At 53.4% G+C, this 14664-nt stretch overlaps 7 protein-coding genes and 1 non-coding gene across 8 annotated transcripts; 6 read left to right on the top strand and 2 right to left on the bottom strand.

Annotated features, from left to right (window-relative positions):
• Positions 1–1924: 1924 nt before the first annotated feature.
• Positions 1925–2582, top strand: VTJ04DRAFT_5340 (uncharacterized protein; the record flags this gene model as incomplete). The annotated part of the gene is made up of 3 exons (XM_069363446.1): positions 1925–1989; positions 2173–2216; positions 2326–2582. The coding sequence occupies 3 exons, from the start codon at positions 1925–1927 to the stop codon at positions 2580–2582; spliced, it is 366 nt and encodes a 121-aa protein (XP_069220291.1).
• An 11-nt stretch (positions 2583–2593) lies between these two features.
• Positions 2594–2863, bottom strand: VTJ04DRAFT_5341 (uncharacterized protein; the record flags this gene model as incomplete). Its single annotated transcript, XM_069363447.1, has 1 exon — positions 2594–2863. One exon carries the CDS (start codon positions 2861–2863, stop codon positions 2594–2596), a length of 270 nt encoding a protein of 89 aa, XP_069220292.1.
• Positions 2864–2899: 36 nt separating this feature from the next.
• Positions 2900–3568, bottom strand: VTJ04DRAFT_5342 (uncharacterized protein; the record flags this gene model as incomplete). The annotated part of the gene is made up of 2 exons (XM_069363448.1): positions 2900–3006; positions 3367–3568. The coding sequence occupies 2 exons, from the start codon at positions 3566–3568 to the stop codon at positions 2900–2902; spliced, it is 309 nt and encodes a 102-aa protein (XP_069220293.1).
• A 150-nt stretch (positions 3569–3718) lies between these two features.
• On the top strand, positions 3719–4648 carry VTJ04DRAFT_5343 (uncharacterized protein; the record flags this gene model as incomplete). Its single annotated transcript, XM_069363449.1, has 3 exons — positions 3719–4034; positions 4092–4188; positions 4261–4648. The coding sequence occupies 3 exons, from the start codon at positions 3719–3721 to the stop codon at positions 4646–4648; spliced, it is 801 nt and encodes a 266-aa protein (XP_069220294.1).
• A 382-nt stretch (positions 4649–5030) lies between these two features.
• VTJ04DRAFT_5344 (uncharacterized protein) lies at positions 5031–6464 on the top strand (the record flags this gene model as incomplete). Its single annotated transcript, XM_069363450.1, has 1 exon — positions 5031–6464. One exon carries the CDS (start codon positions 5031–5033, stop codon positions 6462–6464), a length of 1434 nt encoding a protein of 477 aa, XP_069220295.1.
• A 2244-nt stretch (positions 6465–8708) lies between these two features.
• VTJ04DRAFT_5345 (uncharacterized protein) lies at positions 8709–9978 on the top strand (the record flags this gene model as incomplete). The annotated part of the gene is made up of 2 exons (XM_069363451.1): positions 8709–9327; positions 9392–9978. The coding sequence occupies 2 exons, from the start codon at positions 8709–8711 to the stop codon at positions 9976–9978; spliced, it is 1206 nt and encodes a 401-aa protein (XP_069220296.1).
• Positions 9979–12801: 2823 nt separating this feature from the next.
• Positions 12802–13602, top strand: VTJ04DRAFT_5346 (uncharacterized protein; the record flags this gene model as incomplete). Its single annotated transcript, XM_069363452.1, has 1 exon — positions 12802–13602. One exon carries the CDS (start codon positions 12802–12804, stop codon positions 13600–13602), a length of 801 nt encoding a protein of 266 aa, XP_069220297.1.
• Positions 13603–14313: 711 nt separating this feature from the next.
• VTJ04DRAFT_t60 lies at positions 14314–14406 on the top strand. Its single transcript has one exon. It is a non-coding gene; the product is annotated as a tRNA-Arg (tRNA).
• The last annotated feature ends 258 nt before the right edge of the window (positions 14407–14664 follow it).

The following is a 14664-nucleotide window of genomic DNA, read 5'->3' on the forward strand; positions in this document are numbered from 1 at the left end:
GCTGCGGTGGACTGGATTTTGTGGGAAAGGGGGCTTCTGTGGGTGGGATCGCTGCGTTGTGGGCGCTGCGTGTGGTGGAGGACCGCGCTTCGCTTCGCACCTGCACCGGGCTCTCAGAGAGAGTCGGGGCCTACCTAGTAAAAAGAGCATATTGGCACGCCGTAGGGCCCACCGAGCCGACGTGTCGTCCGGCCAGGCCTCAGCGAGGGCGCCTGTTTAATGTAGCCTGTAAATACAAGCGCGCCTTGTTCTACCCGGCTGTATGGATCGCCGCCAGCAGGGACTAAGTTCTCCCATGAAACATTAAATATATCAGTCACGCTCTGGCCATCCTCTGCTGATTTGGGAAAATTGCAGCATCCCTTGATATCCAGGACCAAGATGGTCATGGGGCGCCGGTTCCGATATCAGGGGCGAACGTTGTCCACAGCAGTGCTTGGGGCAGGTCATGCACCCATTATCCTGCTTTGTTCGAGGTGTCGAAATTGTGACCGAGTGCCTTTCGGATAGCCTTTGCTATGCCCGGCATTCCCGGGAGTTTGTTCGAATTGTTCGTCAACTGACCTTTGGTGAAGGTAGAAACAATCCAGTACCAGTCGTTGACCAATTTTGCATGATCCTTCACATCTCTCGTCCTAAAGACAGGTATGTGGCACGTCTCGAGTAGTCCGTGAATGAACGATTTCTCGTTAAACTCGATGGGTCGCAAACGCGTGCGCTCACTCCAATGCGCCGAACGACACTCCCAATGCAACTGGTTTGCTCCAAAGAACACCACACGCCGGGAGAGCAGACGTTCCTGCAAGGTCCAGCCCCGGGCAGTGAGCTCCCGTGAACGTCCGAGAGAAACTCATCAGTGAACTCCCCCTCACTTTCGATAGCTACGTCGGCAACTGTGAAATAACCAGTTGTAATCCTGGATTCATCCTGGAATGGCAGCATGACGGTTCGACGAGGAGTAGGCCGCAACTTCAAGAAGCCTTCATCGCTTGACGCACTATTGGGTGCGGCTAAGGTCAAGCTCGCACGGCTATAAATTTCGGCCATTTTGACTGACTCCAGCTCCTCCCAGTCTTGAGGATCATCCTGAACGATGCTGAGAGAATCGACCCAGAGATACTGGAAACCCAAGGTGCGCGTGACTTCAATATCGTGCTTGATATTGTTTGTCAGGTACTCAAGAGGAATCTCACGCATTCTGTCGTGTACATTTCCGGGCTCTGTCTTTGGCACAACTGTTGTCTTGGCTCCCCAGCAATGACTGAGGGCTATATACCGACCTTTGCGATCCTTCGTCTCGACAAGAAAAGCGTGTCGAGCTGGAGTGCTATCTGACGTTTATAACACGGTTGGGAAGTTCTGGAGGATCTTCATCCTGTGCCTCTCGAGTCAAGTCGATCTCGGATCCGCGAAGTCTGCAGGACGGATGTCAAGCCAATTGCGGGGAATGTTCAGATCCCAAGTCTGGGAAATAGGTCTCGCTGAAATGATACCTTGCAAGGGACGACAACTCTCTGGGACTTTCGGTCAACAAGCAGAACAGACTGGGGTTTCACCACATGTCCGAAATAACTTCTATCCAGACGTCAATGGTGATGATGTTAGGTTCGCCGCCTTTGCCCCTCAATTCCAGCGAAGACCCTGAAGCATGTGAACGTTAAGCATCGCCTCTTCTTCATGACGCGGTGCATCCCTGGATTAGGCTCGATGACTATAAGCTCGATGCGGGCATCTTCAAGTACTTTTGTGGTTTGAACCATCTTAAAGGTGGATAGAGCAGAGTCCATCAGTTGTCACACTGCCGCAGAGCTGTGCAAGCGACGAGGAATGTTCCTGGCATTCAGGCCTACTCTGGGAGTCAGTAGGGATCGACTTCTTCGCGATCTCGATCAAATTGAGTGCCTTGCGCCGGTCACACAGAGCCATGGATGCTGTGTTAGAGCAATGGAAGTCTCGGTGGAGCCGTGACGTCTGCCAGGAAGTTCCCCGGTCGCCCCGCTTTTTCACGCGAATCAGACAAACATGATTCAGGCTGGACTTTCCTGACTGGGAAGATCCAAGGTCGTGGGAAAAATATGTGGGTCTCTTGCCTTGGCGGGTCGGCGTATCGGGCATTGCCGCAAAAAAAGGTGAAAGAACGGGACCCTGAATCTTCAGGTTTCGCCTTCACAGTCTCGCGCTTCGGGTGGCCACGAGGAAGACGCGCTCGCAATTAGGTAAAACGGGACCTCGGCTACGCCTGATTTTGTGGTTTTTAGGCGTCAATATCGTGCACGGACCAACTTCGTAGCGACTGCAAATACCTTATGTGACTCGGTCCCTCAGGCAAACTTCGTCTCCTTTTCTTCCCAAACACAACGCTCCTTTCTTCGCGGACACCACTACGTGAACCACGATCCCTCATTTCGTGGTCCATCGCTGTGATACCCGTACCGCCGGAGACTCGTCTTCTTCACAGATTACGCCGCCGCCATCTATCTACACAGTTCAGGTCACAGTACGTCTTTAATCGCAACTGGGAACCTTTGAACTTCCTGCCGATTCCAAAGAAGCGGTCACCAACCTCGCAAGCCCACCTTTAGGCAACACAACATCAATCACCTACATCGCCAACACCACAATTACAATGGCCGTCATCACTCGCATCGTTTCTTGCACCAACTTCGTGGTCGCCTCGTCGGCCCTGGCCTTCCAGGTCGGCGTACTGTACCCCTGGCACAAGCAACTCGACGAAGACTTCGAGAAGCTCCGCACCGAGCACCTCCGCGTTCTCAAGGCGATCGGCGAGCGCCCGGCCGAGTCGACGGTCCAGCATCACGAGCACCGCGGCGGCTGGGATTTCTCCTGGCTCAAGATGCGGCATTAAGAGAAGAGAAGAAGTGGGGGGTTAGGGAGTTGGTCAGTCATTAATCAGTCCGTTGATAAGTTGGGTCAGGGATTTAGCGTGGTGCAAATTGGGTGTCTTCTCGGAGTTTACTGTCATAATGATGCATAAGGCGGCGTAATCTAATAGACGGGTTGTCTGTTTTGGCTTCACAGTTTTGCATCAATGTGCCTGTGACTCAATTTTGTTGTTGCGATGCTGAAAAACTTTCGCGGATGCATGTGTCCCGGAAATGACTCCGAGCCGTTGGATGCAACGCGGAAATGAACGCAGGTAAATCCCGAGGTCCCGGTGCTGCACCCGACGAGTAGCCGAACCCTAACCCTAAATGACTTCAACCTAAACTTATGTTGAAGACCGGCCCAAGAAATCAGAGAGGAAAGAGGGTGATTCTCAACCAAGTATCAGCTCGGTTCCCTATAGGAGCATGTTGTTATTCTGGGCGTCCTGGGGAGTTCTCGAGTTGATTTTGTCCAACATACTCCGTAAGATCGTGTCGGATCGTGATTCAGGCCCGCGATTGCACCTTTCTGCATTTTGCCACGTGCCCTTGTCGCACAAGTGGAGCCGCAGTTGCAACACCGCTCTCGGCCGAACGCTGCAGAAATGCCGCGCCCAGCCGCAAAACGTTGTGGCCCCTGAAACGGGGCTCAAGGCTGACAGGTTCCATCTCAGCCCTACCATCTTGACAGCAACGGGCACCTCCTGACAGGACCCTCCTAGCCGTCTCCTCCTTTCAGCCTCATAAATTAGGTATCCTTAGAGACTCTATCAGGTTCCCTAAAGTCCTTCTATATCTATAATACGTTTTAATACCTTCGTTTCGACAGCGGCATGGCCGTGTGTTCGGCTTGTAGGAGTGCCATCCGGCGACACATCGACATCCTCCGCAAGCAGCGTCAGCGCCGCACATATTCGTCCAACACCAACAACGGCACCGACCTCAACAGCAAGACAGCCAAGCGAAGTCTCCATACCCCCCCGCGGCCTCAGGACCAGGTCCCCACGCCCAACAATGTGCCGACACTCAACTTCTGGCAGCGCCTGGGACCCCTGACGCGCGCTGCTCAGGCATACGCGCGTGCCCAACGCAAGAGGCCATACGTCACGCAAGTGTGCACGTCGTTGTTTATTTACCTATGTTCCGACAGTGCGACAACCCTTCGACAAGTCCCCATTAAGTAAAATCATAGCTGACGTGGCATAGTCTCGGCCCAGAGCATGGGAGGACGGGATTATGACCCAACCCGGACGGTACGGTCGCTCTTGATCGGCTCGTTGTCGTCAATCCCCAGTTATCACTGGTGAGATCAACTCAGCCGCCTGCGCGGCTATTCATACCAGAACCGCCTTCCTCGGTTAACTGTTGTTCACAGGTTTGTGTGGCTCTCTGAGAGCTTCAACTACCCGTCGCGGTTGCTCTCGATTGCGACCAAGGTGGTGGTAAACCAGATCTGCTTCACGCCCGTCTTCAACACTTACTTCTTCGGCATGCAGGCCCTGCTGTCAGGGGCCACGCTGGCGGAGACATGGGATCGCATCGTTCATACCGTGCCCGTTAGCTGCGTCAACTCGTGCAAGCTGTGGCCTGCCGTTACTGCCTTCAGCTTCGCTTTCTTGCCGCTCGAATACCGACCAGTCTTTGGTGGCGTGATCGCTGTTGGATGGCAGACCTACCTGAGTTACCTGAACAGGCTGGCTGAGCAGCGAATGGCGATGAAGGCGGAGAAGCTGTCGGAAGCGGAGATTGAGGTTGCGGCGTGATGGGAATGAGCATCCGCTCGGATTTGGGACGGTCGTATAGACGGGTGCGGGCGTCAGTGTGGGGGTTTGCTTACTCTCTTAGATACATTCTGTCAGGTCTTGGAATAGACGGCGTTCTCTGTCTTGGACAAACGATGTTGGATGTTGGAAGAAGGTTGGCGTGGTCGGCCAGGAACCAAGGCACAGACGGAGATCGGACCACATCCCCGTCCCACCCCCACTCTCCCGTCTTGGCATGCATGTGAAGCACCACAACCACAAAGAAGCGCACCTCCATCTTCAGTGCCCAGTCTGATCTCAACCCTCAAAATTCTTCTTCGACAGCATCCCGATTCTTCCTCGCCCCATTGAGCGCCGGCACTGCGCGACGGCTGTGCTCAAAATGGCGGGTGCCTCCTTCTGCGCCCGGCGCTCTCTAACGACAAGCCTCCGACCCCTCGCTATCCCAGCAGCAAGGTTCAACCGGCTCCCTCCTCGTCGCCCCGCCTCGACCAAGGCCGCCCCGTCCGGCACCTCCACGGTCCGCAACACCCTCATCGGCAGCATTCTCGCCGTCACCGCTGGCTTCGGCTACTACTACGTCACCGACACCCGCGCCTCCGTCCACCAATGGCTTATCCCGCGTCTCCTACGCGTCATTTTCCCTGACGCCGAAGACGCCCACCACGCCGGTACCGCCGCTCTCAAAACCCTCTACTCCTTCGGCCTCCACCCCCGCGAGCGCCTCACCTTTGACGATGCTAACCTGAGCACCACCGTCTACGGGTTCCCTCTCGCCAACCCCATCGGCATCTCCGCCGGCCTCGACAAAGACGCTGAAATCCCCGACCCCCTTTTCGCCCTCGGCGCCGGCGTCGTCGAGGTCGGCGGTTGCACCCCGCTGCCCCAGCCAGGCAACCCGCGTCCGCGCGTGTTCCGCATCCCGGCTGTGGACGGTCTCATCAATCGCTACGGCCTCAACTCGCGCGGCGCCGACGCCATGGCCGCACGCCTCCGCGACAGGCTGCGCAAGTTTGCCAAGTCCGTGGGGCTAACGGAGCAAGAGGTGCTGAACGGCGCCGCCGGGGACGCGCTGCCCGTGGGTAGTTTGCAGCCCGGGAGGTTGTTGTGCGTGCAGATCGCCAAGAACAAAAAGACGGACGAGAGGGATATTCAGGCCGTCATTGACGACCACGTGTATTGCGTGCAGCGGCTGGCGCCGTACGCGGATGTGCTGGTCGTCAACGTGAGCAGTCCCAATACCCCGGGGCTGCGGGACCTGCAGGCCGCGGAGCCGCTGGCGAGGTTGTTAGGCGCGGTGGTCGACGAGGCGCGCCGCACGCCGAGCAGGAAGACGAAGCCGCGGGTTATGGTCAAAGTGTCGCCGGACGAAGAGGATGATGCGCAGATTGAAGGGGTTGTGCAGGCGGTATGGGCGAGCGGCGTGGATGGGGTGATTGTTGGCAACACCACCAAGAGGAGGACGGGATTGGTGCCCAAGGGAATCAAGCTCAACCGGGACGAGCAGAAGAACCTGGCGGAGGAGGGCGGGTTCTCGGGCCCGGCGATGTTTGAGCGCACGAGGAACCTCGTGGAGAGGTACCGCAAGATGCTGGATGGCTACAGCCTGAAGACACCCGGGTTAAGTGATGTATTTCCTCCGCGGAAGGTTATTTTCGCTACGGGAGGAATTACGAACGGGGAGCAGGCACTTGAGGTGCTGAACGCCGGCGCCAGCGTGGCGATGGTGTATACGGGTTTGGTTTATGGCGGCCCTGGGACGATTACGAGGATTAAGAGCGAGATGAAGGACAAGTTGGCGGTAAAAGCGGCTTAGATACGGATGAAAAAACATAGAGGATATCAAGACATGATTATGGTTCTCATCGGCGGTGCTGTGGAAGACATACTTGATGATTCTCTCCTGTTGATGATCGTATGTATCGATTTCAATATACTGTTGCAAATAAGATGAAGTGACCGTGGCACACTGGAGAGATGTCAAACGGCGATACGACATGGTCAGCTCAGTGATGAGTCCTTACCTGGCTGCCCGCCTTCAAGGTCCTCACGTTTGTCCTCTCGCCGGGACAATATTAGCCCAAGCTCTGGCCATCCTTTCCAACCGCCTCCTCTCAATGGCCACACCCGAGTGTGGCCGAGCGGTATTGAGAGGAGGCACCTAGATTCGCCAGGCACGCCCACGTCGTAAATCGAAAACGTTCTGGGTTCGACCCCCAGTCGTGTCGGCAGCAAAAACCACCGGGGTTTTTCGTAACCGTTCCACCTCTACTCGTCCGGCGCGGGAGTAGGGCTGGACGGTGATCTTTTTCTCTTTTTCAGACCATCGGGTTATTTCGCCTTTTGTTTCCCACGTCTTTTACCTCGTTGGTTTCATTTTCACCATCTTCCTGCAGGATGTCCTGCGTTTATTAAAGACGCTTAACTCCGCAACCTCAGGTACCAAACACGTCAACGATGTTCTCCAAATCAAGTCACTGGCATCCAGAAATCCAGGAGTGTGAGGTATAGACATGTCGGATTGTGCTGGCCCATCTTGTCCTCTCCCAGATATTGCTTCCAGCATCAAGGTGTCCAACACTGAACCCCGACCTGAGAGAGGAACTTGGGTTTGCGGTTGTTCTAGTCCAGGGAAGTTGTTCCTGAGATCATAGAGGTCACGGTTCGAAGGGTTTGGTGAGCTCACCCAACCACATCCATACGCCGCAACTCAGCGGCTATGGATGTGTTGGACCAGTGGTTGGTTGGCCGGCGGCATCATGGTTGCTCGAATCACCTTTGGCGTATGCAAACAATAGCATTCCATCCGCTATCTGTCCCGGAGGAGGAAGAAGGGAGATTCGCAATTTAAACTCATAGTGATCACTATTTTTGTTGAATCATGCCTCCAGAACCCAGTTTCTTCACTCGTGTTGCTTGATCAGGAGATGCATTTTGGTTAGGTATCTGATGGCGACGGGCATGCCCACTCTCGTCGTGGTCTCTTGCAGTCTCGGCTACCGCACGACCCTCGAGTCCCATCACCACAGACGCCGCATATGACGACAGGAATCGAGAGAATTTCTTGACGGTTCCTCAGCCTTCTATTGCTCATCGGCATTTTCCGAGGTATCTTGCGTGAGACTGGAGATAAGCTTGCCTACCTTATCCTTGTGAGAAAATAGGCATGAGGACAAGATTTGTTGGCCTGTGTTAGGAGGCGTGGGATTTGTCCAGTCAACAAGTTTTGTCATGTCAACTTCTCTTGTCAACTCAAATCGGCATGGTGGCTGCATTTTCAACGACAAATGGAAATGGCCATACCGCTTCCTGGCCAGGACATGCTGCTGTTCTGTCACGACCAGCACCCCAAACCTCTCCCGTGAAGAGTGCTCTGAGATGTTTCCCTTTTCTCAGACCATCAGTGCCACCTGAGCCATCCATATTGTCGGCGAGCCTCAGCCCACGGAAACGAGTCGCGACCCTCCTGTACATGATCGATGCATGTCCACTTCTCTCAGCCTTGCGATCAACACCCGGACGTACAGTCCCGTCTCCAGCTACAAGCCATGTGTTGGTTGCTGATATCCGGACATCATGAAAAGGGTATGGCTATCTATCGAGGGAGCACCTGTGGTAGATATAAAAATGGAGGGTTTAATACTGTGTTTCTCCCGGTCTGGCCTCCCCTTCAACCCACTCGTAAACTTACGTCAAAACCCCAAAATGCCCGGCACAGGACGCTCCCCTCCCCACTCTCCTCTCAATCTCAACGTTGATGATGATGATTATCGCTTAGATGTCGACACCTCTAAGGTCATTAATGAGGCACCTTCAGCCCAGCTCTTAAATCTCCCGGAGGCATGCGACAAGTTTCGAATTCTCATCATCGGGAGAGCTGCAGTTGGCAAGTCCACCATTTGCTCCAAGGCTTTTGGCATCTCTCCTGAAAAGGTATTTTCCCAAGTATTACCTGACCGACTCAGTTTCTTTCCTCGTCTTCTTTTGTGTAAGTGACTCAACAAGAAACAACTGATCCCCTTGATAGGCAGGAATAAGCCACTACTCTGTTGGAACGGCCATGGAAAGAGTGTGGTATCCTCTCACATTCGAAGGGGCCAATGAGAATCTCATCATTCACGACTCGGGCGGCTTCGAAGCCGGTGATCTCAGCTGCGTCAACACCATCACTGATTTCATCCAGTTCCGCAAGAAGCAACACCGCCTCGCCGGCCAACTCCATCGTATTTGGCATTGCATCAGCTGCAGTTCCAATCGACCGATCCAAGAGGCCGAGCTTCACTTCTTCCAGAAGGCCGACATTGGAAACATTCCTGTAGTGGTCGTATTTACTCAGTTTGACAAACTGGTCGACGATGCCCTCATCAATTTGATCAACGAGGAGATGAAAAACGGAAACTTTAGGCCCGACATCCCACGCTTGCGAAAATTAGCCTATAATGCAGCCGTTGCGAAGTACGAGAAGGAGTATCGCGGCCAATTCGAGAGAACATTCGAGAGAAGGAATCGAGTTGCCATCACGCGCATTGGAATTCGGCCTGATGATGAAAATGGAGCCGGGCCTCCGATATCTGGTGTCGACACGCTTGTTCAGGAGACGCGTGAGATTCTTCTGGAAGACGGATTGAAATTGTTGTGGGCCGCAGCACAGGCGCATTCGGCCGATGTCAAACTGCAAGGTAAGATCTCGATCCTATGGTTCGCCGTCTATTAGACACCCTCATTGCTGACACTGCCCTACAGCCTCAATCAACGCAGGCATGGCCACCTTCTGGCGCACTGTCAGTCTGAACACGATTCCCTTCGTTCCTTTCGTCAGCGCCATTGGTCTTTACAGCGCCTTCAACAGGATCCTCGCCACCATCAACACAGTCTGGCGCATCCCTGGTTGCGACAGATTGATCCTGTCATCCAAAATGCGCAACAGGATTCTTCAAGGATGCTTTGACGTGAAAGTGCTCGACCGCATCGGCGCCCAGTTTCTCATGTCACTCAACATTTTTGGCCCACTGACCAGCGGCCAAACGGCCATGGTGCTTTTCAAGATGATCGCGGGCGTTTCCTTGCTCTACGAGAGCATATTCTGGGAGTGCAAAAACCGGTTTGATGGAAGAGTCACTCCGGAGCTGATGGAGAGGTTGATTTACAAGTTCCAGAAGAGCGATGGCCGGCTGAAGATGGCGAGTCACTTGACTGCGACCATCTCGACTGGTATCGCTGATAACAAGGGAGCGTGTAAGAGGGAGCTGCTGAAGGCGGTTGAGTATGGGAGGAACGAGAAGATCAAGAATTTGATTCAGAGGCACACGATTGCAGGGGAAGACGAGTAATGTCGGGTTTGGTTAATACGGAGTATTTAGATGACTCCTTGAGTCTTAAGGTATGAAGAGACCATCGTTACGCAATTTCCATCTGGCACTGAACACTTTATCCGCTCACCTTGATTATGGCTCTTTTCCTCACCCATTTTAGTTTTCCCGCTTGCTGCCTTCTCCAAGCGAGACGCGCGGCCTTCACGATCCAGGTGGCAGACGTATGTCACCAATCGCAGAATCAAAGAACCCGTTATTATACCCACCCCATTAGGTGACTTTGAGAAGCTTCTTCATGTTAATCCCCCTCTCAGACAGCAAGGCTGTCTGTTTGTGTGGCCTGTTGCAACCATGGCCTGTCACTCGAGGACGTTGGGGCACCAACCAACTCAAGGGCATCCGTCTCCCACCAATTTGCCGCTTGCGACCCGGACAATATATTAATACTCACGCGGAGCTTTCGACCGGTAAGGACATGGTCCACACCGGAGCTTGTGAATGGCAATTGGTGAGTCTTCTCAATGGGTTGTTGGGGTTGGCTGGGACGTGAGATTTCGTTGATATTAAGAGAGATGATGCAAACGGAGGCCACTGGGGAGACACCCCGCAAGAGCTTGTTGTGTTGGTCGTGGAAACTTCTCGGCACGGGTCATTCTGTGTCGAAGTCGTGTTAGCCTACGATGCGGGGCGTAATACCCTTGGGCATCGGCAGGCACTTGACAAGCTAAAAGCTGACAACCAAGCTGGTGCACAACCGCACAGTATTATTGCATCATTTGCAAATGGGTCTGTGGAAGTTGTTTGAAAGAACGGGGATGTGCTGGTACTTTATGGTCGTCGAGCACCATGGGGAGACTAGGCAGGATCCCCTCGCTCGCGAGAGGACAAAAAGGGATTTGTGAGTGTGCCTGGTTTGGAAACTCGACTTCCATAGAAGCCCTCCCTACATGATGAGGTTTTGTTGGCAACTAACACTTTTCAGTGTAAGTCGGGTCACATCATCCTTGCAAAGTCCATAACTCCCTCTGACAACACGTTGACTGTCTGGTACCGACCGTGTCAATCATTCAGAGCCTATCCCTTCAAGTGTTTAAAGTGCCTGAGTGGTGCCCTGGAACGGGTGGTGCTAGTGCTTTGCCATCGCTTTGACGGTACCACTTGGCTGTGAAGCGCTTGAATGCATTGTAACGTTTGAGTTCCCAAAATGGTCTCAGAACTCAGCCTAAAACAGAAACCAGGAACCACAACACCCGACAGGACTCAAGGGAAAATTGAATCTCCAATCTTCCATGCCGCAAGAGAGCAATTGCAAATTGCCATTGAAAGCCGCTGTGAGTTTGCTTGAACACGTATGCTTCCAGGATTTGCCTCATCTGGACTTGGTTAGGAGATTGGATGTGCCAGGCCTCAAAGTCTGAGCAGCACAATGCCACAACACTGAACGAGGACCATGTCAAGCGATGCATCTAAACATCTTCTTGATGTTTAACCACAGAGGTAAGGCTACGCGAAAGAGTGTAGTGGTACTAGTGCCTATCCATTAATTCAAATCTTAAGCCGTTGGACTGGGGAAGTCGGAAGAGAAGCCGGGGTCCCTGTTTTTCCCCAGATTCCAAGAAACAGCCAGGAGCATCTCAGCATTGACACCAGAACCATCCTGTAGTTACAGTTTTTGCCGAAGCTGACAGTCGCGTGATCATCTTCGGCGCTATAGTCGGCGATTTTCTACCGACGTAGACGTCGAGTTGCCTTCATAATGAGGGTTGTTTTACACTTTGGCATCTTGGAGCCGTGACATTTCTCACGTGCTTGAGTCCTCAGAAGTCTCGCATTCGCTTGGCTTTGACGGAATAGGGATAGCGCGCAATTGTGTCAAAGGAAACCGCCCACGACAGACTTGATGAAGCTGTGGGTTACATAGCAGCGGCATACTATATAACTCAAACATCCCGCAAGTCTCTACGGGTAATTTACGTAAAGCCGATAGTTAATTGGATCAAAGGACTCAAGAGACAACTGCGTCACTTGGTCGAGTCAACTTGGCTTTTCAAATGTGTTTATGGTGTTCCTTGGACTTGGTGTAACCATCAGGCAGTCATCTGAAATCCAGTAGAAACGCTTGCAAATATTCCCGCTATGGTGACCTGAATGACGAGAAATTTCGCCATTGTCTCTGAAACGGCAGCATAACCATTTCCCCGCCGCTGTGTCGCATAGGGCTATGGTGTACCATGGAAAGACTGACTCCATCTCCACCAGGATCCCAGATCTCCCATCTCTGGATTCGGGCCGTTGATGCATCAAAGCGACTGACGTTAGACAAGGGCACGTCACGTCCGCAACATTGTTGAGTTTCTCGGCTCAAGAGCTAGCCTATCAACGACTGAGCAGAGTGTTTCTCTAACACAATTGTTAGCCGGACTTAAACCAGATAATATAGTCGGTGCCCTCCTAAATTGGGTCAAACAAGCTTCATGGCTCAACAGAGAGCGTTCTCGCTCGGAGGAGTTCCTCCTTGTTTCCTCTTTCTTTCAAGTCGCTTCACGGGGAGACACCTTGGACTCCGTTGTGGCGATGATGGTGCGTCGGATGGAGCAGGATTTGTGGTTGTGAAGGTGGACGGGAGGTATAGTGGACGAGCTTGGATGCAGAGAATATGGACATCTGAGGAGTTCTTACAGACTTATATAAACGATGGCTTTATCCCAACTTACGACACAATCTCACCTTCCTTTCTCAGAACACTTTCTGTGTCTTCTCACCTTCCTAACTGAGGATTCGTTGACTCTTCTTGTCTGGCTCTGGTCTTCTTAGCTGCGTTCTACGTCGTACCTTCTCAATATGCGTTCTGCAGTCTTGGTCTCGCTCCTCGGGAGCCTTGCCATGGCTCTGCCGGTTGCCCACGAGGCGCAGGGCCCGTTCCAGGAGCTCGAGGCCCGGCGTCAGCAGGGGCCTACCGTAAGCACCGACTTCCCGACCATTACGGTCCGTCCCCGTGAGCCGGAGCCGGAGGCCACCCTCGATGCCCGGCGGCAGAAGCCACCGACAGTGAGCAAGGACTTCCCAACCATGACGGTTCGGCCCCGTGACCCTGAGGCTAGCCTTGGACCCCGGCGTCAACAGGGACCTACGGTTAGCACCGACTTCCCTACCATCACGGTCCGTCCCCGCGAGGCCACTCTTGACGCCCGCCGCCAGCCGAAGACCGTGAGCAAGGAGTTCCCGACCATCACTGTCCGGCCGCGTGACCCCGAGGCCACTCTCGACGTCCGCCAGGTCAAGGCGCCGCCGACCGTTCCGCATACGGTCCAACTCCCCACGGTGACAGTGACTGTGAACCCGCCTCGGGAGACCCAGAACCATGCCCGCGGTTTCGTGACCAAGACCCTCACCCGCGTCATCACCCTGGAGCCGGTGACCATCACTCCCAAGATCACCGCCGACGCCAAGTATCCCCGCCAAGAGGAGGCGCCGACGGTCACGCACATTGTGGACCTGCCCACCGTGGTCGTCAAGCCCCTCGCCGTCGGCAACGCTCGCAAGGTCGCCCGCCAGTTCAACGACGAGCACCCCACGGTTACGGACATTGTGACCCTGCCCACGGTGACGGTGAAGCCGATCTATGCTGGCGTTGCTAACTGATGGGGTCCTGATGAGGTTTGGGACAGGAGGGGACGTGAGATTATTAAAAGGAGCTTATAGACAAAAACCGGATGGTCGGGTATGTGGTCGGTAGAAGTTGGGTACTTGCATTGTGGGTGGTTCTTTGGCTTTGTTACGATGCATATATTGGTGTGCGCCGGGCATGTACATAAGAAAATCATCTCGCGGATTTTGGATTTTGAATACAAAGATCTTGTCATCTCACAGTCGTACTTCGTTGGGAAATAAACGTCTGGAATAAGATGATTCTTCCCGTCCGCATCTACTTGTACAGTAATTAGATCTCGTATAGATTAAAAGTGAGGAAACAATCATAGTGGTAAGGTACCTCTGTAAGGTACCTCTGTGACTGATCAGCGTTTGTCTAATCAACCCAATGGATCCTTTTTATCCTTTGAACCTTGAGCAGTCTTTCTATTCTCGTTCATGCCCCACCCAGCTTCTCTCTCGTTGTAACGGTGGAGGCCCGAGTCGACCAGGCGACGAAGGCATTACGCTTATTCTGCTAGTTTCCCGGATAAGCAATAATGAAAAATGACAATTCATTCTCTCAGAGCCTAACGTTTCGTCCTTGAGTCTTTATCTCTGCAGATCCTTTGGGCGAAGACCGAACTGGGTCACAAGAACGGCAGGCGCGACCCACATCGGGTTGCATTATGAGCCAAGAAATCTGACCAATGAACGCCTGAGGCCCGGCTGGCGCAATTGGCTAGCGCTTTAGACTTCTAACATATCACGTTGGCAGCTATCTAAGGGTTGTGGGTTCGAGTCCCACGTCGGGTGCAATTTTTCTGTTGTTTGCTTTATGTCCCCCTTTTTGCAGAGACATCTGGGGTCAAGTTTTGTTTTAAGTCTGCAAATGTCTGCATTTGTATTATTTGTATTGGCAACCGTCGCGTCAAATGTTGCCTCCTGTGCTGCCATGGCGGCTACCTTGCGTGTGGCATCCGCTTCCTCGCAGCGAGAGATCATTGGCATTGAGCTTGGAAATATCCTCTATCACAACCGAGGACTACAAAACCTTCGCTGCGTGGGTAGGGT

The sequence above is a fragment of the Mycothermus thermophilus genome (assembly GCF_041956435.1).
Source record: "Mycothermus thermophilus strain CBS 625.91 unplaced genomic scaffold VTJ04scaffold_3, whole genome shotgun sequence".
NCBI lineage: Eukaryota > Fungi > Ascomycota > Sordariomycetes > Sordariales > Chaetomiaceae > Mycothermus > Mycothermus thermophilus.